The following is a 24844-nucleotide window of genomic DNA, read 5'->3' as shown; positions in this document are numbered from 1 at the left end:
CACTCTTTTTATTAGCAAAAGCAAATAGGAAGCTGACATTCCTGTACTTGGCCAATGATGTCATACAGAACAGCAAAAGGAAAGGACCAGAATTTACGAAAGACTTTGCTCCAGTAATAGTGGAGGCTTTCAAGCATGTTTCAAGGTACAGTAAACTGTCATGTACAGTGTCCTTCATCGTACTGTATTTGAGAGGGATTTAGAGAAGTCCTTGGTTCATCTTTCTGACCCAGCTAGTCCTTGTGTGCTCTTTCTGTACTTGAAGTCTTTATTCAATGTTCTTTTGATCTTGGATGGTCTTGATGTTGAATGAAGTTACATGGTAGATTCATCTGCATTCGGTCCCTTTTGTGTTAGAAAGCTGTTAGCTATGCCTTAAATTAAGACTTGCTTTTAGTCTGCATTTATATGCTACAACAGTTTGATGTCTCATTACTAGTGTTGCATGACTTTTTTTTCCCAGCAGCCATTCATCTCGTTGCATGAGGATGCTAGAGCCTTGATACAGAATTACTTTCACATAGTACACAGCTGTTGAAGCAGCACAAACCTGTTTGCAGTGTTTGTGTAATAAGGTTGCAGACCTACAGATTTATGGATTGAGCAAGCAAACTGAAAGAATTGGGGGTTGGCTTGTTTTTTATGTGCTTGCTAAAACATCTTGAACTGGTCTTTTTCTTTTCTTTTATATGGGATTTTGTTGTTTTCTGAGATTATTGGGCTTCTGATACTTTGATATTGATAAAGTATGCCAAAGTCCTTCTTTGAAAGATAATCATATGACAGTGCCGTATTTCTACCTAGTGCTGATTTTTTTGCCTTTTTTTTTTCTTGTAACAGTGAGTCTGATGAGAGTTGTAAGAAACACCTTGGTCGAGTGCTCTCTATCTGGGAAGAAAGGTCTGTTTATGAAAATGATGTATTAGAGCAGCTTAGGCAAGCGTTGTGTAAGTATTTTGTGTGTGTATGAAGATTCGGTCTCTTGTTTGAAATATTATTTCTCTGACAGGATCTCGTTTGTTTTCATTTAGATGGAGACAGGAAGGTGAGGAAGCGCACATATGAACAGATAAAAGTTGATGAAAATAACTGTTCACCTCGAAGTTCTCCCACTGACCCTCCACAGGTAAAAGCAAGCTTATAAAATTCTGTCTTTGCATATGGTTTCATACAGAACTTTTCAGTTACTCTTGCTTTTCAATGGTCTGTTTTTCTTTTTAATGAGGTTTTTGAGCACTGGTGACTACACCCGAAACTTTTCTTAGCTTCACTTGTAACTTAACGTACTGTGAAGAAGTTGAGCATGCTGTAACTTCAGTCAGTAGAACACTAAACCAGGATGTATAAACTATATATTCAGCTTTGTCCAAGTCAGGATTTCATCATTACTTTCTACAGTGCTCTAGGCTCTCATTTGGTTTCCAGGGCGGTAACTAGTTAGACATGCATTAGAATAAGATTGTTATTGGTTTATCAATAAAATACTTCTCAGTGTTGCAGTTGTGATGGTTGGGAAAAGTTCTTGTCTACCTTGCATTGTTATGGCTCTTAGAATTCTTGTGGGTTTTTTGTTACGGTACAGCCCCATCTCAAAAGGCTTTTTGTTATGGCAAGGAATGACTGTCCTCAAATAATCACAATTCAGTATGTTTCTCTGTAGCAGACATCTGGGCTTCTAATGGCCATCAGCCCTACTTCCAAAAGAAGTGCACTGATCTAGTCTGATGCCATAGTGAAGCAAAACTACAAGAAAAAATAATTTCAAAAATGTATAGTAAAATGAAAGGTACTGTAAAATAATCACTACTGTCAAAAAAAGATTTATAAGTAGTCCTATACCAAGAATTTAAATGAAAAATCTATTTTAGGAAGGTGACCTTTAAAACTAGGAACACCAGTGTGTTTTTTTCTGAGAATTAATGGCTTAGGGTTTTTTGTTTTCAGTATGAGAGGGCATAGAATGTTGCTATAATGCCAATATCATAAATGCTTTTAAAATCACTATCAAATAGATTCCATAAGCTTATTTTGAAACACTGTTTTGTACTAGGATCTGTTTACTTAAACTAGTTCTCAATCTTGCATGCTTTTTTCAGACCACAGATCTCATTAGAGCATTACAAGAACTAGAAAACGCTGCCTCTGGGGATGCAGCAGTTCATCAGAGAATAGCTTCTTTGCCTATAGAGGTCCAAGATGTGTCCCTGTTAGACAGAATAACAGGTGAGGGTTGGGGATCCAGTAACTGAGATGCTGTTCTGAGAACTTAAAGGTATATAATGAAATCATGCTTTACTTGTTTTTCTCTGCTTGCTTTTTAGATAAGGAGTCTGGAGAGCAGCTTTCCAAAATGGTAGATGATGCATGTATGTTGCTGGCGGATTACAATGGCAGGTTGGCAGCTGAAATAGATGATAGAAAACAGCTAACTCGAATGTTGTCAGACTTCCTCCGATGTCAAAAAGAATTCCTTGCAGAGAAAGAACATAAGCTGGAAGTGCGTAATGTTTTGTTTTAGTCCATTCTTCACTAAACCTTGTTCTTGCAAATGTTTTTTTAGTTTGTCTAAACAAATTTTCTCTCCAAAGGTAAATATTTAACTGCCACTGTTAGGTCTTTGCTTCCAGCACATTTTTAACAAGATTTTTTTTTGGGGGGGGGGGGGGGGGGCGTTCTAGTGTTCTAAATCTATTAAACCAGCTCAACATTAGGTAATGTTACAACTGTTAATCACTTCAGTGTTTGTCTTTGCTTTTTAGCCTATGCAGTCTTCACTATATGTACAGACTTAGTTTTAATCGTACAGTGAAAGTCTTATCCTTGAATGGTACAAACTTAATTCTTCATAGAGTAAATTCTTTTCTTGATTCTTTTCATTGTTGTAAGTCTTTAGTTGTGTTAAATTATTTAATATCCTTTTTGTGAACAGAGTCATCGTTTTGGGAGTTGTAGATTTGTGAAGCCACTTAAAGCATAAGAATTTAATTAGTGGATTCAGCACAGCTTTTTAACCTGACTCAAGCATCCATTAAACTCGGTAAAATGTATTTTTAGGTTTTACAGCCTCTAACACAGCTGGTTAGCAACATTTGTAGCACTAGCACCCTTAGGACAGGGCAAATGATTAATAAAGAATGCAGAGTGAACAGCTCATTATGGGCAAATAATCCCCTAAGATATTCAGTTATTCACTATTACCAGTCTTCTGTTCCTTTCCAACCACGTAATACTGTCAAGCCTTCTGCTGAGCATACCACATATCCTAAATAGTTTCATGTCTGTTGCTTCCCAAATCCCTTGTCTCAGCTTTGATGCATAAGTTCGAGCACTAACGTGGGTATTACAGTAATAGAACTGAAGCTGTATCCTTTTGCAAGGGGAGATAGCTGAATATGTGCGGTACCCTGTGACGGCAGCATATGCATGTAGTCCTTACATGGTGCACAAACTAATTGCTCTTCAGGTTTCATGTCACATAGGCCTGTCAAGAACACTTTCTTCAGTCTGTGGTTTCTTTACCCTTTTATAACTTTAGTTCAGATTTTGTGGTGTCTTTGCTCAGGAAAATGCTGTTCGCAGTGTATCTGAAGTGATTGTTCAGATCGGTTGTGTCATTCTTAGACTACTCTTATTTCCTGACTTCCTTCCTTTGCTCTATGCCTCACAGAAAAGCAATTGATGAAGGTTCTTCCTATCAACTTCACTGTGTTTATCCTGTGGGAAGAATATCAACCAACTTCACGTAAGATAGATGGTATGCACGGTAGTGGTGATTGCAGTAGCAACTGATCCAACTGCACAATGGAACCTGGAAGATTGAAAGCTCAAGGCTTCTGGGTTTTTAATCGCCTGCCCTACCTTCTTTTTGTGCGTGTGTGTGATGTGTTTGAAGGACAAGTTCCCACAGTACTAGTGTAAGACTGATTGTCTTGAGACACTTCTTGTAGATCAGCAGTTAGACCCTCTTTACGTATAGTAGACCACTGGGATAGTGAGTTGCTCGAAAGGCAGTGACTTTCAGACAGATTTATATTTCTGTAAAAATGAAAGAGCTTAATCAGAAATTACAAATGGAGTGCAGCTGTGAACAGATTCCACTCTTGGTGGTGGTTTTCAACAAATACAAAAGTTTAATTTCCCAATATTACCAGATTAAAGAGTTCACAGCTGTAAGAGAAAGCAATTGCTTATTCCCAGGCTGTCATGGTCCTTAAAACTGGGTTTCTTGGCTGAATTATTTAAACTCTTAAAGAATCTCATTCTAATACAGCACACTTCCAGTTTCAGACTGGCTCCAGAGGTCTTTCTTCAGAAAGCAGGAGCCAGTCTTCAGTATCTGTAGCAGTATGTTTAAAACAGAAGTCCTAGGATGTTGAGGTATACTGTAAGAATGTCAGTGTGGTATCAATGGAAGTTACTAATAAAGAACTGTGAGCCAAGATGGTGTCAACCCAAGGTATAGCTATAAGCTGAGAGATGGTAAAGAACAGAACAATCTTCTAGACTTGTGTTAAGATGAGTGAAGTGACTTTATCTTACTACCAGCAGTGCCTGTTGGTTTGGGAAGTGCAGGCTGATAAACATTCTGGAGTTTTGAAATGTAAGATCAGGATGTCTATATGATACTGCCTATAGGGCAAGCTGACTGAATTTTTCTGTTCTGGTTTTTGGGGTTTTTTTTGTGTGTGTTTTTAAGGAAATGGCTGTATTCCAATGTAAATACCAAATACGTGTGGCCAGATCTTTTTTTTTTTCCTGAAGCAAGGACTCTGGTATTTCCCAAGACTGTAAAAACACATACTTCAGATTGAAGCTTGCTTCTTGACTTCTCATTTGAAATGTCACCTGGTTCTTTGAGAATGTATTTCCTGAACTGTCTGTCCCTAGGTTTTGCATCTCAAGTTTAATTTCTTGTGAAATTAATTTGTTCTAGACAAGCTTGTTTCCTTTGTCAGGCTTCTGGCCATTGACTTTTTTTGAGTATAACATGGTCTCTGGTTTGTGACATATCGAGTCTTCATTTCTTTCTGAATTAGTATGACTCATCTGTAAGTATATGGCTGCGATCCTACCTTATTGCTTTGTCAAACACCTTTGTTTCTTGGTAAGAAACAAGCGGCTGTGTTCTTAGTGGAATCTAGAAATGTTACCTGCTGTTGACCTGGTTTAACAGTATTAGAATTTGAATTCCCAGCAAATTCTTACTAACTTTAAAGCTTAGATGGGAGCTTTAGACCTAAATTTGCAGATATTTTTTCTTCTGAAGAAAATTTACAGGTAAGTAACTTCGAATAACCACTCTTTCCATGAGTACTTTTTAAAAATAAGTTTCTCTAATAGTTATTTCTAAACAGAAGTGCATGATTCCTATCAAAATCAAGGTAATGTATGCATTAAATCTTGACAGAAAATATTGACAACAGATAAATATTATGAGTTATCATGTCTGCATTAAAAGCTAACCATACTGCTTAGTAGGTGACTTTCATAAGTCTGCTCTGGGTAAGTAGTGTCACCTTTAACTTTTAAATTGTTTTCTTTAACATCTGTCTAGCTTCTGTTGCAGGTGGTGGACATGGACCTATCTTCTAATGATGTCACCATCCATTAGTACACACATCCTGCTAAAAATAAATTTAAGAATCAAAATCTTGTATTGTCTGTTGTTTTTGAAAACTGAAGAGTTCTGTAACTACTCATACCAAACCTCTGCTATTTTCATCTATATTCTCACAAATGTTACCGAGTTTGACTGAGATGGATAAGTATTTATCCAGTGTCATTCCTTTGTCTTGAAGATTAAAACTTTCACATGGTTATTTCTAAAACTCACAAGTCATTTAAGTTAAATCATTTGAAATTCCAAATGCAGAAGTTTGGGTGTCACTTGCATTGAAGCGGCAATTACCAAAACGAAAGAGCTGTGAAAACAAGACTTTTTCAGACTTTCACTTTCTAACTTTCACTCTAGTTCTTGGTTGTACATGAACATCAGAAATGAGAAGTGATGGATGTAGAACTTGTCCTTCACAAGCACAATAAAGAACTTTCACTTTATTAATGAACATCTCTTACATATTATGTAGGTAACAGATGTATTTTTTAACTGTTCTTATGCCCCTTTAGAGGCCCTGTCAAACTTAGGATTGTCCTAAAGAGCATTTTCCCTTCACTTTTGTAAGTTTTAAAGTAGTATAAATATATGAAGTTCAGTGTACTGTAGCTGTACATGGAAACTTGCACAGGCTTTATAGGTAGATGTGATTCTGTTAGAGAAAATGGAACCTTTTGCAGAAAGATAGTTGTAGCAGCCCTTTTTTCTCAGAACTTTAAGGACTAATACAATCTCCTGTTTTCTACCACTTCCCTCTCTGCTTCCTCATTGTGTCACCCTCCTACCTCCCTGCCCCTTCTCTACTTTTTGAACAGAAGTGTTGGTTGATCTATTGATCTCACTGAAGGCTGATAGAAGGAGCTTTTATGCTCCTTTTATGTATAAGGTATACATAAATTATTAGCCAGGTGTGCTCATCTCATTGTGATAAAGACTGTCCTGTAGACATCCTAGAATTAATGTGGCCTTAAAAATACAGGGGTGATACAAACGACAAGTACTTGATATACTCATTTTTCATATTGCTTTGCTTTTTCCACAATCATTGATTACAGAGTAAATGGACTCATTTCAAATAAAGGCTTTGATAGTTCAAAATCTGACACAACTTATTAACAAGTGCGGGCAGGGGATCATATGACCTTTTTATAGAAAAACAAGACAGCCTCTTCTCATCTTCACTTTGTTACGGAAAAATGTAGCGTTGCCACACGTAGCATATACTGGATGACCTAGTTTCTTACATAGTGTTTCTATTAACTTACCACTTTAAGTTGGGGAACATCTTGTCACTAAATCAAAATTTTAATGAAGGAAGTGCTACTCTGGGAGGCCGGCTGTGTTTTAGCAGCTTGGATTTAATTAAGACACTTTTATTTATGATGTTGCTATCTTGCATTCCTTATTTTCTGCAGTTGTAGAAACAATATTCATATCCTTACACTCACATCTGGTTATAATTGTTTGGTTTCTTAGCATGTTGAGAGAGTATTATATGTTCAATGCACTTTTATTTCATGATTGAGCTTTATAGCTCAACATAGCTTGACTTGTCTTCCTAAAGGGTTTAATTTTGTCATGGGATTTTATAGGTAAACAGCAAGCAATTAGTCACCCTAGTCTGCAGCTCTGGAGTCAAAGGCACTTCCCCCCCTTCCTTATGCTTTCTTCAGTTTCAGCTTAATAGTTTCAAGCACAGGCAAAAATGTTAAAGAATTTAGGGATGGCAGGGGTATAACATGCCTCTTGTTCAGGTTTTGGTTCTCAGTGCAAGACTGGATTGATACCATTGTCTACTGTTTCCCTCCACCATGGCCTTTGTGTTATTGTGGGGTATAGTGCTTTCCTTGCTGGTTTCTTTTTTTCCTTTAGACCCCTTATACTTACCTATACCTTTCTATGCTAGCTTCTTTCTTTCAGTGTCAGATGAACTTAGGGTAATGCAGTGAGTCATGCTTCATACTTTTCAGGCCCACTTAAATAATTGGGATTTGTTTCTTCATAACCTTGCAGCTGAACAGCTAAAGTATTTTGCTGAGCTTTGGTTGAAATTGAGCAATATTGATCTGTAGCATGAATCCTGTATGGCTTTTTATTATAGGTGGAGTTTGTAGCATTGTATGTGGTCTACAGCTCCCTAAATGTGGCAGCACTACAGTAAGTTAATCTTGAGTTAGAACTGAGCTGTGCTATACCTGCTGCTAACAATGCAATGATTATAGAACTTGTAGCTGGGAAATACCAGGAAGTGAGCAATAAGGTTCATCAATACTCCTCAAGTCTGTTCTGAGTATTTAAGATCTTCTGATACATGCTTGGCAGCAGAATACTCCCTGCAAGTAGTGACTGATACCGCACAGACCATGTTGTGTGGTCTCTTGACATTATGAACCATCACATTCATTTCTGTTCAGTACTTCCAGTTCAGGGAGTATGTGACCTCTACTGAAAGAGGTGTTTGAATTGATCCAGATATTCCTTGGCTGAGGGGAGCATGACTCTGGATTTCTTTAGAATAAAAAAGAAAGGAGAGCCTTGACCAGAACTATTTTCTTTCTTTTGTGGGCAAATTTCAAGTAACTTTCACTGTTTATCAGAGAAATGTATCACGAGGGAAATGTAGACTAAGGATCTAGTGGATAGATTCTTTTCATTCTAGTTCTCCTCGTTCTACCCTGTACCAAATGGAATATGATTCAGAAACAGGTGACTGTGTTTAGAGATTTGTGTAGATCAGTTCAAAGTCCCTGCTCATGGTTTGGCTTTGAATGACCATTTGGGATGCTTCATGTAGTTTAAGTGCTCTATTCATCTTACAGTTGAGTTGCACAGTGCAAGTCCTTTAGTGAATATAGTCAGTGGGGGGTTTGTGTTTCTTTAAAAACAAACAAAAAAAAAACCAAACCCGAACTTCAATAAGCTCAGTAGTTTTGATTATCTACCTGGAGATGACTGGGGAGAATTAAGCAAATACTGCAATACTCATCTTTCCTTAAGGTTTATTAACTTAGAAGTTAAAGAATGTGAGGGGATTTTTAAAATAAGACACAGGTTGCATCTCTTATCTGCAGTAGAAGCAGGCTTGCTAAGCATCCTTACAGGTTGCTGGCCTATCTTGTAAACGTGGTGGTGGTTGTTTCTGTGAGCATTTTTTCAGTGGCAGGGGATACAGTTGTAAAGGTTTAAGTTTTGTAGAAGTAATTTGCTGGACTAGAGTGGCGAGCAAAGGAAAGTCAAGCAGTCGGTGCATTTTGTTCCTCTTTGCTGTATCCATTTTATGAGAATAATGCTTATTTGCCCCATTTCTTATAACATCTCTGTACTTGAGCAATAAATACCCCCTTTTTTTATATTGTGACTTAATGACTGCAGCCTCAGATGCTGTGGTACATAGTTTCTCAATTTGTACCTGAAAGGGTATTAGACTTCAGAGCTATGTGTTGTCATTCAGAGCAACAGAAACACTTGAAGACTTCCACTTTCTAAATTGAATCACCAGATATTTGAGTATAAATCCGGGTGTTTCTAACAGATTGGGCAGGTTGTAGGTTGTACTTTGCTCATCTCTGTGAAACAAGGATAACCTTTTGCTTCAGTTCATCATTGCTTGTTGCATTGAAGTTGCTCTGTTTTTGAAACAGGGTAATAAAAATGATACGACTTCTGTATTTATAAAACTTTTTACCAATTTCATCCTTACTATTTCTGAACGGTAGGGGTTTTTTAACCTTCACTCTGCAGCTTACCCATTACTTTGAAAGGAAAGAAAAAAAGAAAGGAAGTACAAGATGTTGGGTACTTTAATCTAATACCCTTGAAGTACCTTTTGAACTCCTCATTATAAAAATACTGAGAGAAGATACTGGTCTTACCTAGCTAGGACTTGCTGTTGTTCATGAGACTTTTAGACAGACCTTTCCTGGCTGTTGCAAGCCAAAAACTTGACACTGTTAACCAAAATCAGTGGATCTGTTTGTGTCATCCTCAGAAGAACAAGCTTTGCAGGTATGTAATGGGTTCGGTTTTTGTGCAAACGAACACCTGAGATGATGGGAAATTGAAAACAGAATAATCAGTGCTCTATCTAGAGCTTCATAAGTTTTTGAAGGACAGCTGTAAATTGGCAAGTGACTTCGTCTGGTGCTTTCTGCAGCACGTGTTCCCTTTGCTTTGATCAGATGTTTGCTGGAAGAAAAAACCCCACAACTGGATATAAGGAATGGATATAAGGACTGGATGTAAGAAATATTGAAATGGTAGTGCCTATTTACGTCAGTAGTAGCAATGTAGTTTTTCAAGTTAAGAATATACCTTTTCTAAAAGCCTTAATTTCCCACAGTAATATTGTTGCTGTTTAGACTTCTTGAAATTCTGTTTGTGTCTCTAGACCTAATAAATTTTAAGAACAACGTTTTTTAATCTGTATTGTGAATACAAAGTCAGCAGGACTGTAGACCCTGCCTCCAGCAACTAGAAACTTGCTTTTGGAATTGTTTTGTTGAAGCAACTGTAAACTCTAAACAGAACGATAAGACTGCACTCGAATGACAGGTAGTAACTACACAGACTAAACATTGGGCTTTCTCACTCAGTTTGTGCCCTGCGAAGTTTGTAATCTAGTTTCAAAAAAAAAAGAAACTGAACATTGCGGATGAAAAGGGAAAGGGAAGGGAAGCGATCAGAAAGCTCTGCTCACAGTTTGAGATGACTTGTATGAACAAACTGAATAGAAATATGTTGCTTTAGCTAATGTCTTCTGGTAGTGTTGTTTGGCAGGAAAATAAGCCCATGTGTATTTGAAGATAATCGTGTTTGACTCAAAATGCTGTGCTCCTTAGTGTTCTCTTTAAATTGTGTCCTAATTAAAGCCTGTGTTGTTAGGCTGATGCTCAAAAGTTACACTTGGAAAAATTTTCTGCCAGCATTAAGATCTAGAAACTTTATAATCAATTTTTTGGTCTAACAAGCTTCTATATGAAGACAAAAGGAAGCACCACACACAAGTTATTCTTTATTATGACCTATACCGGTAGTAGTTTTTGGGTTGTTTTTTTTGTCCTGCATTTCTGGTTATGATTTTGCTGGTTTCTTGGAGGGGCTTCTAGGGATCTAGCAGGAGAAAGAAGACAAATGGCTAGAACATCAGCTTGCTTTTTCTCTCAGCCTTGCTGAAAACACAAAGCAGACTTCATTCTATCTCAGTTACAAATTTTTGATGTTTCCACTTAAAACCAGCGTAGTGTTAGATGGAAAAAAGTGATTTGCTTAAAATGTGATGCAGAACATAGTAGCACTTATGCATTTGTAGACAGGGCTGATACCTTTTTGAAAAATTGTATACAGCAGGGAAACAAGTCTACAAGTGGACAACAACCAACTGGTTGTGAGACAGCGTTTAAAGAAACTTTGCATCTAGTGCCATTACTGTAGATCATGGGCAGAGCGCTCATATTGAGCTGTGTCCTCTCACATGTGCATGGGAAAGTAATTAATCAGCTTCTGTAACAGTCTGAGGCAGCAAGTGTTTTCAGAGCCTGTTAATGAAATAATAAATTACCTTTTATTAGTTTATTTTAATGTCAGCATAGGGGAAAGAAAAGTTCTTACTGGAAGAAATGTTAATGGGCACAAACTAATTAGTAAGTGTAGGTGATATCTTTATGACAAAACCCTGTTTGCATTTAAAAAATGTAGTAGGAGCAGAATGTTCCTGTTTTAGAATATGTCAACTTTTTTTTAATTGAAACCCAGAGCTTGAATTCATCTTAATACTAAGCCCATCAGTTATGGGTAAAATCACTGAATATAAGAACAACATTGAAGAATTCATAGGAATTTTGCATGACTGAGATACGGACAATTTTATTTTTGATAATTTTAATAATTCAATTGAAAAATCAAAATAGTTGAGTCCATTTGAATCAAAATGAGTTCATAGTCGAGCTGCTTTAATCAGGCACCAAAACTATTTTGTTTCCCAAGTTTGAATTCATGATGGTGTTATGCAGTGGTAGAACTAAATTTTGGACGTCTTTTATGGTCAGTATGCTCCTTTCAAATAGCTACTGATGATCTGAAGGTCACCTTCAACTTTTCTGTTAATTATAAATTCTCCATCTGCAGTTCTTAATAAAGGTACGGAAAAGTAGACAAACATTAGCAAACAGGTGGAGTTTTAATATATGGTAGTGAAGTCCTTTTGTTTGACCAGTAGCTCTCCAGTGTGTTTTTTTTTTTCTTTAAGTTATCTCTGCTGATTGCTTAAGTAGCAGATCATAGAAGTTAGTAACTTCTATATCTTTTCAGCTAAGGCTAAATGTAGAGGGCAGAAATACTTTTCAGTAGGACTCAAAGTGAAACTGAATTTTGTAGATCAAAAGCATCATACTTATACCAATGTTTAAGTAGAGTAAACCTGGGGAATTTTACTTCAAAAAATAAAGTAAAATCCAGATGTCTTTTAAAATCTGCCACTCCTGATTCTTAAAAAGAGCTCAAAGAATAATAGGCCAATTCCTGGTGCAGTAGGCCCAGAACCCCAGCTGAGAAAAGATGAAAATTGTTAGGGAAAGCAATGCTTCTCTTAGCTGGGCTGTTGCTGAAAAATCCAGTTCTTAAAAACTGTCTTTATCTTTCTGCTAAAGCACACAGGTGGAATACAGAGTTTTGGATACTGTTTCCTTTCAGCTAGTAGCAACTGTAGTTTAGTTAATACTCACCTGATCCTGAAAATTAATCTCCAAGAATAATGATAGCCTTTTTCCCTGGGGAAGCCAATCTGGAAGGCTTACCTCCATACTGAAACACACACACACAGTGCCTGTACTCTGAATCAAAATGCTGAGGGGGGAATGGGAGGAGGCAAACTGCAGGGGTTTCACACGAGGCTACAGCTACCTGGTGTAAGTTTTTATTCTTGTGCTGATTGGAATGCAAAGCTAAGATTTATGACTATATGTTTTTTACACACATGCACACAAACTTCTTTTTCCTAGCACCTTATTTCTAAATGTGCTGTTCTAGAAGCTGGATTATTTTCTTCATACCTAGATTTCCCTGATGTAGCGGGGTACAGTACAGATGTCTGCAAATGGGGAGAACAACTTGGAAGCTATGAATTAAAACATGGTTGAGGACAGTATGAAAACACCAGCTCTCATTATTGACTGTCTCTTGAAGGTATATGCATTAGTTATTCTGAGGGGTGTAATGGAACAGTAAGAGGGCAATTGGGAGAGCTATTTCAGCAACAGTGAGGAGACAATGTATTCCTCATCTGTGGTGCTTGCTGAGAATTAGTTCCTTAGTTGGGGAGAAATGGAAGTTGTCCTTTGTTACAGGAGTGCTCACCATCACCCGGTAAGGATGTAAAGTCATCCTTACAGTTGCCTTAAAATACAATTCTAGACCAAAGGAATGGCCAGAGTACATGTACTTCAGCATTCAGGCTGAAACAGTTGCAATGTTTTCCAGTTCTGCCAAAAGGAAAAGAATAATTTGGGGTTGTTGGTAAAGTTTTTCCACTGCCAAAATCTGGAATGCTGTGGACTAAAAATGATGGAAATAAGGAGACATAGAATGCAGGGAAACAACTCAGGATGATGTATAAATCCTGTAAATGAACTCTTATGTTGTCTTGGAATTCCCTTCTACTAATAGAGTATGAAGATATATCTCTGAGATTAAAACGTGCATTAAGTTGACTTGATTAGAGAGGGCAAAAAATTTTTCTAATGCTTCTCAGCTACTGCTGGCAGTGATTGGCAGAAGAGGAGAGTGTCAATTGCTGTTACAGAAGGCTTGTATGTATTGTGCTAGGCTTGATTTCCTGGGAGGCTTGACTGTTGCAGCCATGCTGCCAGTCTATCAATTCTTCTTTCATTTGGCAGGGAAACAACCTTAATAATTGAGTTCCTTAAAAGTTTGATAAAATTAGTTTTGTAAAATAAGTGGATAGAATGGAGGCCCAAAGGAATGCTTCAGGAGCTCTTCTCCTCAGTCTGCTATTCAGTTGGCCTGTGTAGGGTGGTGTGGAACCAGCCATAGACCTCTGCTGCTCTTTGCCGCAACAATAGTCGGGCAACGTAGAAGACATTGGGGATATTGGGGATATTGGGATGGGAGAGCTGGAGGGGGCACACTGGGTGGGAGTTACTGTGGGATGGAGAATTGGGCTGAGTGGGATGGAGTTAGGACATTCAGCTGTTTCTTTACAGGAATCAGATAGCCTCACCATTCACTGACTATCCTTTTACCACTGTACTGCCTCATCTTGAATAAGTGGTACTATTGAGGGTGTAAAATATTTGCATGTGATAATAGGATTGAGACAGTATTTTGCTGAAAGTATTAGTCTGACGAGCCTGTGTTTTGAGCTGCTTTCTCCAACATCACTAGCTGCTTTATTCTCTTGCCTGATTCACTATTAGATTAAATTCTTGTTTGTTTTTTTACAAAAGCACCCTTCTGTTTCATTTTCTTCATCTGTGAAATTGACCTCACAGCAGGTTCTGAATTCTCAGTGGTTGATTAAAAAACCGCTTTTGCATAGTTATCAAATAGCATACGCTGCTCCGTCAAGAAAATGAAGAAAAATCTGCTGTCATAACTTTTTCAAATTGAAGAAACGCTTCAGTATTTGAAATGGGAGGGTACACATTTAAATTGGAATATTTGGAACACTTTGTTGTCTAAGTGTCAGAAAAGAATTTTAGTTACTTGTTTTTCCACACTTTCACACTACCAAATTTAAAACAAAACAAAAAAGCACCTCACTTTAAGCCAGTGAGAATGGTATTTTTGAGGGGCATATGCAGGAACGTACTGTGACTTTTTAGACAGAAAATTTAGTGGACAGAAGAGACAAATACATTCTACATTTTTGTTAGTGGACAAAATAAGGACTCTGAGGAGCTAGGTTACTGTTAACAGCATTATCTGGCCTCAGCCTTATCTGCCTGAATCAGACTGGTTTCTCAGTCCAACAGAGATCAGTTCCCTCGCCATAGCTGGCTTGGTTTGCCATGGCACACACATCATTTGTAAGTAAGGGTGAGGGAGGAAGCTGAGAAGTAGGAAGAACGCCACATGCTTTTTAAAATAATTGTAGATGTTACAGTAGATGTGCACCAGAGGGCTGGAATATTATCAGTATTTTGTTATTTAGCACAAGCGCTGAAGCATTTGAAGCTATTTTGATAGTACTTAAGTGTAGGCCAGTGTTAACTAATAGGTAGAAATCACTGTAAAATTAAGCCTTTAATCTTCCTGCAAGTTAAATGTTTCCCTCTGGGTTTTTTTTGCCCTCCTCCCCACACATCCAAACCAGATTCTTGTATGCTGCTCCACCTTTGAGTTCCTGTAAACCAGATGTGGAGATTCAGTTTTGCAGTCAGCATATGCAATGGTTTTAAAGCTCTGCTGCATGCAGAGTTTGCGTGTAGGAAAAGTGTAGTGGCTGCTTTGTTGGTTAGTACATTGCAAGAGGGGCAGACACAGAATTGAAAGTTGGAGATAAGCATTTGAGCTTTGAGTTCCATTATTCAAAAGATTGTTGTTAGCACATCAATGGCACATCAAAAATAGCAGTAAAACAATGTGAAGAAGGCTGGAGAAGCAAGATTTACAACTGAGTAGTCCTGGAGGTCAAGTACATCCTTTGCTCTAGTTCCTCAAATGCTAGGTTCTCATTACCCCTTTCCATTCCTAATTATATTTTTCTTTTCATCCTTTGTTTCTCTTCAGTCCGTAACATTCAGATAAGGTTCATTTTACTCTGGCCCAAATACTTCATTCATCAGACAGCAAAGGAGGTAGAGGGACAATATTGCTCCAGAGTTGTGTCTGTAAACAAGTTCTTGGATTTTACATGGAGTGCTGAGCTCCTTGTAACTTCTTTAAAAACAAGCCTCAGAGTTGTCCTGATCTCAATAAACGTGAACCCTTTGATCATGAAGATGGTAGAAGGCAGAAGACTGAGCAGACGGTATGACTCCCCCAAGTGATAAACTTGGCAATGTTTCAAACACAGAAAGTCTTAATGTAATTTATCTCTAGGTTGCTAGTAACTACCAGAGTAGGAGGAATGATTCTGCAAGGGCAGTAGACAGGAAATCAGTCGTTACCTGCGTCACATCCAAATTCACTACTAGTGATCTGACCCATTGCTTTATTTCTTTTCTGCGTTATTATTTATTTTGCTGTCTCCTCCAACCGTGGTCAGTAAGAAAACACTGTGAATGTTACATTTGTATAGATTTTCCTCTTCCTTTCTCTCCCTCCACCTCATCTTTGCTATCCTACACATCAAGACTCAACAGTGAAGCTGAAGCTGAATCTGGTGCTACTCATTGCCTAAGAGTTCAGAGTATCAAAGTGAAATTGGGTTAAATTCTAGGTGTATTCTAGAAACATCATAAAATCTCCCATTTTAAGTTAACTGTTTTCTGATGGAGATAAGTGACATCCATCAGCCATAGTGAGCCGTGGTCAAAAGGTGGTGGCTTATTTATAAGGTCAGTATATCTGATAGATAAATTGGGTGAGCTGTGCCATCATTGTACCAGCTTTATTCTGGAGTATTTGGCCTCTGAGATGCTGATAATCATTTGAAATTCCAGAAAAATCGGGGGCTTAGTTGAACTGATATTTAATGGGTAGCTTCCAGGCATATCTTTTCAGTCTTTCACTCATCCATGATTCCATAATAACCGGTGTAAGTGACAGATACTGCAGTAAATCATGTTTTCCTCTTTTCCCATTGTTTGCCTTCTGCCCTAGGAAAACTTTTTTTTTTTTTGGTGGTAGTGGTGGTGATTTTTGTTGCTGCTGTTGTTTTTTAAACCAGTGGTACATTAAACAACTTTTAGTTTTAAATGATTTAGATCTGAAGCTGTACCAAAGTAATTAGTATTGCATACACTGACTTCAGCAGAACAATTTAGCATGCTATCTTGAAAGCCAGGCATTTCTTGTGCTTGCTGTCACAGGTCATCTACTTAATTGAGTGCCATTTCCAGTAAGGAAACCCATCCTTTGGCATAGGATGATATTTGATGCAACCACTGTCGAGACAATTAAATTCTGTCTATGTGTATACCTATTAATGGTATGACTCTCTTGGCTATAACACAGTTACTGTGCTTAGCTATGGCATTATCTGAAGATGTAGGAGTGGAAAGTTCCTATTTGTAATATTCTTATCTGTGGAAGAAATCGGGTGTTGTTGCTCAGCATTATTATCTCAAAGCCTTTTTATCCTAAGTCTGAAAGATCGTGGAATAGAGCACAAACAGTGATACAGGTACAAACCCAAAGCAGAAAGTACAGTCACCACGTGCTGGTTTGGTTCTGGGGAACCTGCATGAACGCTTCCAGACAACACGTTCCTCTCAAGAACTAATAATTCCTGATTTTCTGGCTTTCTTCTTGTGTAATAGGGCTGTCTTAGAACACAGACAGCAGGAAGAAATTTAACATGACTAGGCTATCCTCCAGGAAGTAATCTTTAAACCATGACTTCTTTGGTTTCCTGGCTAGCTTCTCACCTGTAATTTATATGGATTGTCAATGCATCGTCTTGCTGCAGTGCCTGTAGGTGAAAGTCATCTTAATGCCATTGAAAATGTAATGGGCTGTTTCTTCTGCACCCCTTTTGTACCCATCTTCTCAGTATTTCTAGAAAGCAGCACCTTGAAAATTCATTTTTTTAACTCCTGGCTGATTAGTGTCTTCTGCCTTATGTGGAGAGAATCCAGGCCAGTTTTGTGGAACACCGAGCTCTTCCTTTATTCTCAACCCACACTGCAGTAGAGCCGTTACACTTTTAGTGCTAATCCTTGAGTCCTACTGGGGTGCTGCTTTATTAGCAGGCCAGTCAGTGTTACTAAGATTGGACTCCAAAGGATCGTGCAAGTGCTTTCAAACCAGGTAGTTGAATATTGTTGTTTTGATGTATATGCAAAACATAAAATGATGATTAGCGTAATTTTTTTCAAATCTTAGAGTTCAAGATAAGAGAAGCATCCTGTCGCTGTACTGAGTAGGAGCATCTCATTCCATTTGTGGCCTCTGTGCTCTATGTATGCATGCACAACTTGGCAAATATCCTAGCCCCAAATCCTTGAAGCCATGCTGGATAACAGCCGCTGTAGTCAGTGGAAAGTTAGTGTTCTTTTCATGCAACACGATTAGAAAAATTGTACACAACAGCAGCTGTAGGTTTTAACTTTATGCGTTTGTTAAAACAGGAAGCAGGAATTCTTAGGCTTTTGAAGGCAATTTTGTATGTGGCGTGTAGAATAATCTTGATCACTTGAACTTCGGTTTTGGAGTTACCTATAAGTATTCGTTGTCTTCCAGTGCTTGAATAGCTAACATCCAGTTAGGTAATAACTAAAAGAGCAGGAGAGGTTACAGAAGCTACTCTTGAAAATACCAAAAGTAATGAAGATCTAGATGTATAATCTAGGCTTTAGTCAGCGTGAGTTATAAAATGCTGAGCACAGACTCCAGATTTGCATCTTTCAATGTAATTGATAAAGGCTTAGCACTTAAATATGTATTTTTTAATTTAAGAAATTGTAATTTTGTTATGTGATTTAAGATTTAGAACAAATTTTCTGCATGTGAGCCAGTGCCCAATTTTCAGAAGGAGAAAGTTGCTGGAAAATATTGGATTTCATTACAGCTCCAATAAAAACAAAAACTATTAGTGAAAAACATGACTGCACAAACTGTTGTGAGGGACAGCAGGCAGGCTGTCCGTGCTGCAGTGGGAAGGAGGAATCCTGAACAATTCTGACAACTCTACGAGATCCAAACTGAAATTAAAACGGTTCTGCACAGCCCGCAAAATGATTGATGGCAGAAAAGCTTTCTTTTATGCTGCTGCATACATGCTTAATTGTTGCCCGCTTTTTCATGGCACATATGTGCTTAACATTACTTTTTCTTCAAGTATCTGAGTACCCAGCATGCTTTTATGCTACATCACAAAGCTTTTGCCATGTCGCACAATAAACTTTCTCCTCCAAAGTTCAGTTGATCTGGAAATGTGACAAAATACACCCTACAGTTTCAGATTTCAACCTACATATGAATGATTATGGGGAGGGTTTTTTTGCTGCTTTTACTTGGCCCCATTGTCTTGACTCTTCTTGGTAACGTAGCTGCAAACAAGTCACTTTCCCTGAACAGTGGCAAAAGCATGGTTCTGCAGGTTGTTCTTTTTAGCTGTGAAAGGGGGGACAGATGTGCCCTCTCAGCAGAGGCACCTCTTGCTATGTTGTTGCAATATCAAGGACAAGCTAGAGCTGGCTGGCGGTCACTGAGGGATTCATTTTGGGGTGCTAAGCCCCTTCAGCTTGCAGTGGCTGGCTAGCTTGTTATTTTTTCACTTGCAGGTGTGTTTTCAGAGTGCTTGTAGAGAAATTACCTTTTGCTTTACAAGGTGAGCCCTTTAAAAAAAAAAATATTGAATGCATGGTGACTTTTATGGTCATTCTTTAAGAAAGTATCTTAAGTTTGGGTGCAAGTCTTTAGATTTTATTATAAGTCATTGTTAAATCATAGTTACCATAAATGTACCTTGGATTTAATGCTGTTCATTATCATGTTTCCCCTCCTGCATGGGGGAGACGTTACCCTTTTGCATGACGGTTGGACTGCAGAGTGAAAGCAAAGTGGCATATCCAGGCCTAATACTCGAGCCCTCTATCTCATAGCAAGCTGGAAACATATACACAGAGGGCATTTATGTTGTTTTTCATAAACGCTCTACAGCTCTTGACTGAACTTCAGCTGCAGGTTCAGACCTGCTGGTTTTGTTTCCCTTGATGGAAGTCCCAGTTGTCAGGTGCTAGGTGTAGTTCAGTTTTATTTTTTCTTTCAAACTTCGTGTTTATGAGAGATCTGGAAGCATGAGCTTATGGACAGACCAGTCCTAAGAGCTTACTGAACAAGTAGGGAAGAAACGGACAAGTATTTTAAAAGTTCTTAAATTGCCCTACAAGCCATGTGTATTCAATCTGTATTCAATTCAATTTGCCACAATGATAAGCCCTTTTCTGCAGCAAGAGTACGGTCTCCATTGCTACTTCAGGTCTTGTTTTCTTAGGGAATTTGGAGCAGCTACCAGCGAAATAAGACAGATGTAATTATTTTGCATTTTGGACATCAAATCTGATAAAGCCGCATATTTCCCTGCTTTCCTGAGGTATTGTAGGGAAAAACAGCATTTTAAAAGATTTTAGGTTCTTATTTTAGCCTGTACAAATGGTAGTAGAGCATAAGTTTTTCTCTGAAACCTTTGATACAAATCTAAAACGGTATCAAGTTTGTGAGAGTGAATTTTCTATGAATAAGAGGGCAGTTTGGAGTGTCTGTCATATAAAAAAAACCAGGGTAACGTACCTGGTGAACATGTACTTAAGTACTTGCATACTGACATGCAAGAAGCACATGGCAAAACAGGGAATTTAAGTGATTTACTACTTTGCATAATTCAATTTTTTTCCAACACTGTGGAAATCCAAATAACTAGTTTAGGTAATACAGTAAAAGAACTGATGAAGAAGAGTAACTGTGTTTAGATGTTTTATTACTGCTTACTCAATAGTCAGAAATTTCAGTCATTAGATTCTTTATCAGGAATAGCTGAAATGCTGTACTTCGCAAAGAATTCTTCTCTGTGTTCCCCTCCATTCCAAAATTACACATTTATTAAAAATTGGGTGAAAATTGAAAGAACAAACGAATTTTGTACATTATTTGCAGTTTTCCTCTGGAACGTGTCCACTGAATTACTTGTGATTTCATTTGTAAATATCATAGTAATAAATTGCTTTAACAACATTTAACTTACTATGTTCTCCTGATGATCCGATCTTCCAAGGTCACTTCATTCACAGCTAGATAGAAATACAGACCTGCAAAACAGAAAACCCCACAGGTACTCTTAGAGCTTCTATATAAACCAGGATAATAATTTTAAAGACCTTTTTAATGAAATGCAGGTGGCTTGAATGGATGAAAGATGCTTTAAAAATCTAAGACATTTTAGATAGACATGATTGCTAACCTCTGATACATATTTTCTTTTATCAGTAGATCACAGAAGGATGTGCATTAGTGGGGTTATTGCAAGCTGTAGGCTTTTGGGAGGAAAGTGGTTCATAATGGGAAAGAGAACTTCAGGAAAAACACTGTAAATGTCTTTTCTTGTTTGATTTAATGTTGTTTACTTGTTCTGTGTTCTGTTTTCTCTCTAGACTTTTTTTTCTCTGGTTGCTCATAATTTCTGCCCTGACAACCTCTTTTTATACCCTTTTTATTATAAAATAAAACTAGCTATTTGATCAATTTAGAATTGGGTAAGTAATGTAAAAAATGGGTGGGTGTGCCAAATTTGCTGCCTGAAATTTGTTGTTTGATAAGAGACTTTTACACTGTGAATTTTTCTTGTAATTCCTCTGTGCTATCTATTGGTATCGCTTCCCTTATGCAAAACTTTCTCATCGTAATATTTTAATACTAAAGCTTGAGGGTAAGCGCTGTTTTTTAAATGACAGAACTTGTATCTATGTGTATAGCTAGGAAATTAAGATTCTGCTCCTTTCTTGTTGGCTGTAAAAAGGGTGCGGTTTGCTTGCTTCATGCATGGTGGAGTTTTCATTTGAGATATTCCCACAGGACACATGAAGGGCAGTTTCAAGAATAAGTCAGAATATCTGCTGCTGCTGTGTAGTTCTCCCTTTCCAGCTTTACCTTTCTCACGCTCCCATCCCCATCACTGAACACTGCATTTGAAATATCTGTTTCACACTCATAAAGGAGAGAAAAACAAAATTACCATGCAGCATATCAACAGTTTGTCTTACACAGATAATGATTCTCATTAGTCATGTAAACTATAGTTTCAATTCTCAAGTGGCGTTGAGCACTTCCAACTACCGTTAAAGCAAATCAGGCTTGCAAATGTTTATCTCTGAGCTGTAACTAAATCCTCTTTAGAATCCCTGTCTCTAAACTGGATGTTTCAACCTGCTTAATGAAATTGTGAGAATTAGTTGACAATTGTAATATGAAACTCTATAGCTGATAAAATTTATTAGAGTGTACACACATTGGATGACTCCCCTGGCATTTCTTGGCTTTTTTTTTTTGAGAACCAGTCTCTAAAAAATCTCTTTAAGAAATAGCCACGTGCTCTTCAGGTAAGACTGTTCTGGAATTGTAAGGTGGTTGTCCTTCACAGCTGTTTCCTCAGGCTGGATAGGAGTAATTTATGAACTGGGAAAATAAAAGACAGAAATAATTTAAAAAGCAATAGTTGGAAGAGCTTATTCAAAATATCCAAGACCAGCTTTGCATAGATAGGCCTGCACTGGTAGATTACTTACATGAACAAGGTCAACAGCCTGGGCTCACCTGTAGCAGAAAGTTGAGGTCCTTTATCTGTATCACTTCTATTTCTTTCACTTGAAATATAGTTAATACCCAATCTCAGGTTAATAAAGCGCTTTTGATTCAAACACTTCTCATTCATTTTTTCTTGCTCACAAGTTAACACTGAGTGGCTTTACACTGTAGTTGTAAAAGTTACATACATTAGCTTGCTTTAAGCTCTCTGCTGCTTGGATTAGACTGCTACTAGTACTTAACCGCTTTACAATAAAATGAGGTCTCATGCTTCTACTTTATGTAGATCTGTCTTTGACAAAAGAAGATGATCTGAAACAGTTTTCTCTTGGCTAGCTACAGATAAATCCCCTACCTAGTGACCTACAGTGTTACTTCCATTCTCAGATCCACTTTTCATCTTCAAAATAGTTACATGCAGCCTGGGTTTTACAGACTTTTCATACTTTCAGATGCCCATTTGTCTCTGTTCAATAATGAACATCAAAGTCTACATTTTTGTGGTTTGACACCCACAGCATTAGCTTTAGAAAGATGAGTTGCACATGTGGGTTCTGAAGTTGGAACTGAGACTGTTGTAATGATCTGCAGGCAAGGGTTGCATGAAATGAGAAATGTGCATCTGATGTACACAATTTTTACAGTTCAGCTGTTAGGGTCAGTAAATATTTCAGCCTACAGCCTTTACACAACTGTTCTTCAATGCATTGCTAAAGATGTGTTTTTTCTAATAGACCATCACATTTTTTCATTCGTAGATTCCTTCAAAATTGAACCCTGATATCCTTTAATTTGGATTTCCTTCAGATAGTTTGTGAATAGGTAAATTTTCAAGAAGCTATTTCTAAGGTGCTGCTTATGTCTGTCATCCTGAAATGCTTTAAATGAAATCATTGTCCCATAGACACTCTAATTAAATCAATGTCTTTAAATAGAAACTTATATTATAAATTAATATTCATCACTGTGGACCTTTTGTGATTCAATGGAGGTAAATATAAACTAAGTGAGCCTGGTAATTAAGCTTGTAAGTCCCTGTTTGCTTTAAGTTTCCCAAACATTGACCAACTTTTTGCTAACACAATCTTCAAGAATAAAGCTAAGGACAAATTTGTAATAAAACAATTTTACAAAGTGACCTTTTCCTTAGGATGACATAATTTATGCTCTTTCTCAAAATATTATGGAATGAGGAAATCTTTCTGTCAGGGGCATGCATTTTGATTTACTAATGAAAATCAACCGGAATTTAATGGAAGTAAATTGGAGAATACTTTTAATATGCTCATCAGAGATGTCTTAAAACTTTAATAACTTCTATGAAGAGCTTTTCTGCCGGAGAGTTTTCCAGCTTGGGCTGAAGAAGGCTTCTCCTGCAGTTCTAACTGTATACCGTTCGCTAGGCTGGCCATGGGCCAAGCACTTCTTGCATGAGTGGGCTGTCCATGGCTCCCATGAGTCTTCGTAATGGGGAGGTGGAAGCCGATGGGTTTGAATGTGAAACTTGGACAAGTTCCCATGGAACTTGGCACCAGAGGCTGCAGAGATTACAAAGGAATCCAGGTCTAGACATTACAGTAGAGACTGGAATAGGAGATCAGCTGTCAGAGAAGAAAGGCAGTGACCAGCCAGAGAGGCATGTCATGCAGGACTGAAATGGGAGGAACTGGAATTCCTTTGGACTAAGAGAACAGAAGCAAAAACTGGTATGAGGTGGTAGATCTGATGGAGATATGTAAGCAGAGAGCAGGGACAGGCTGAGTATAGGACTGGGGAGAAATAGGTGCAACTGGAACCAGATGCGGCCAAAACTGTAGACAAAGTGATAAGTGCAGCCCAGGACTGGAGAGGAAGGAATTCAGATATGGAGCCAGAAAGAAAGGAAATGGGAACAGTTAGGCAAAAACCAGGTGTAAGTGTTTTTATTGCATGTGAATGCAGGCATGACAGGAGTCTGAGAGGCATTGAACAGCCTTGCTGGACAAAGAGGCAGGTTCTAGGAGCTGTGTTCAAGGAATGGAGATGGAAACCAGGAGTCAAGACTGGGGTGAATGAGATATGAGACCCAGGTCTAGGCTGGAAGGAGCTGGACAAGGGAACCGCATTTTCAAGCAATGGGAAGAATAGTTTGTGACCACTGTGAAGGTCTTCACATTTCTGATAATCACCCTTCAGATGGGAAATGTCCTGGTAAAATGCTTTGTTCCTGCTTACTACTGCTGCACTCAGGAATTTATGATTTGAAGATCTGCAGTGTATTCCTGTCTGTACCACAGTGTAACAGGTGGTGGTAGACAGAGTGACGTAATCAAGCTTTCCCCAGATGGTCACTAGTTTAGTCTGTGGGTTTCAAACTTCTGAGTTCATTGCTTTCTGTTGCTGCATTTGCAGACAAGCTGAGTCGTCCCTAATATTTTAACTTAATTTAGAATATTTGCTCTGAAGCATTAAGTTCATGTTAATTTTAAGTACTAAGAAAAAGGGGATACTCAAAATTAGATGATGCATTTCATTTTGATCTGTTAGCTCAAAGAATTTTTCTGAAGAATAAATTGTGCTTTGTAATGGTGAAGTATGCCATTAGAAAACCTATGAAAATATTAGTAAATCTGCATAGAGTAATGTGTACAGTAAGTAATGTGTGGGGCAACGCATAGAACAATAGAAAATAAAGCAGTCACTAGGTAGGTGCTCATTGCTTCAGTGCATTTATTTTTCTCTAAATGTGGTAAGACATAATGGAAAAGTGATAGATGCTAACATACTGGGAAGCTGAAGCTTTCTTGCAAAAATCTGTTTTCTAGTAAACAG

The 24844-nt window shown here is 37.9% G+C and overlaps 1 protein-coding gene across 4 annotated transcripts in view; it reads left to right on the top strand.

Moving 5' to 3' along the window:
- RPRD1A (regulation of nuclear pre-mRNA domain containing 1A) overlaps positions 1-24844 on the top strand; it is a 45529-nt gene that overhangs the window by 10911 nt on the left and 9774 nt on the right. Inside the window, exons 2-7 of one of the 4 annotated variants that reach the window (XM_064443281.1) lie at positions 16-145; positions 841-947; positions 1032-1126; positions 2097-2223; positions 2322-2497; positions 5567-5649. In XM_064443281.1, the coding sequence (XP_064299351.1) occupies positions 16-145; positions 841-947; positions 1032-1126; positions 2097-2223; positions 2322-2497; positions 5567-5611 (680 nt within the window). In that variant the 3' untranslated portion in view covers positions 5612-5649. Of the gene's footprint in view, positions 1-15; positions 146-840; positions 948-1031; positions 1127-2096; positions 2224-2321; positions 2498-3667; positions 5650-24844 lie in introns of those variants that run through there. The other 3 variants (XM_064443279.1, XM_064443282.1, XM_064443278.1) reach the window with 3 other exon arrangements.

Source organism: Phalacrocorax carbo, chromosome 2 (genome assembly GCF_963921805.1).
Source record: "Phalacrocorax carbo chromosome 2, bPhaCar2.1, whole genome shotgun sequence".
In the NCBI taxonomy this organism is placed as follows: Eukaryota; Metazoa; Chordata; class Aves; order Suliformes; family Phalacrocoracidae; genus Phalacrocorax; species Phalacrocorax carbo.
This window is presented reverse-complemented; position numbering and strand designations above follow the sequence as displayed.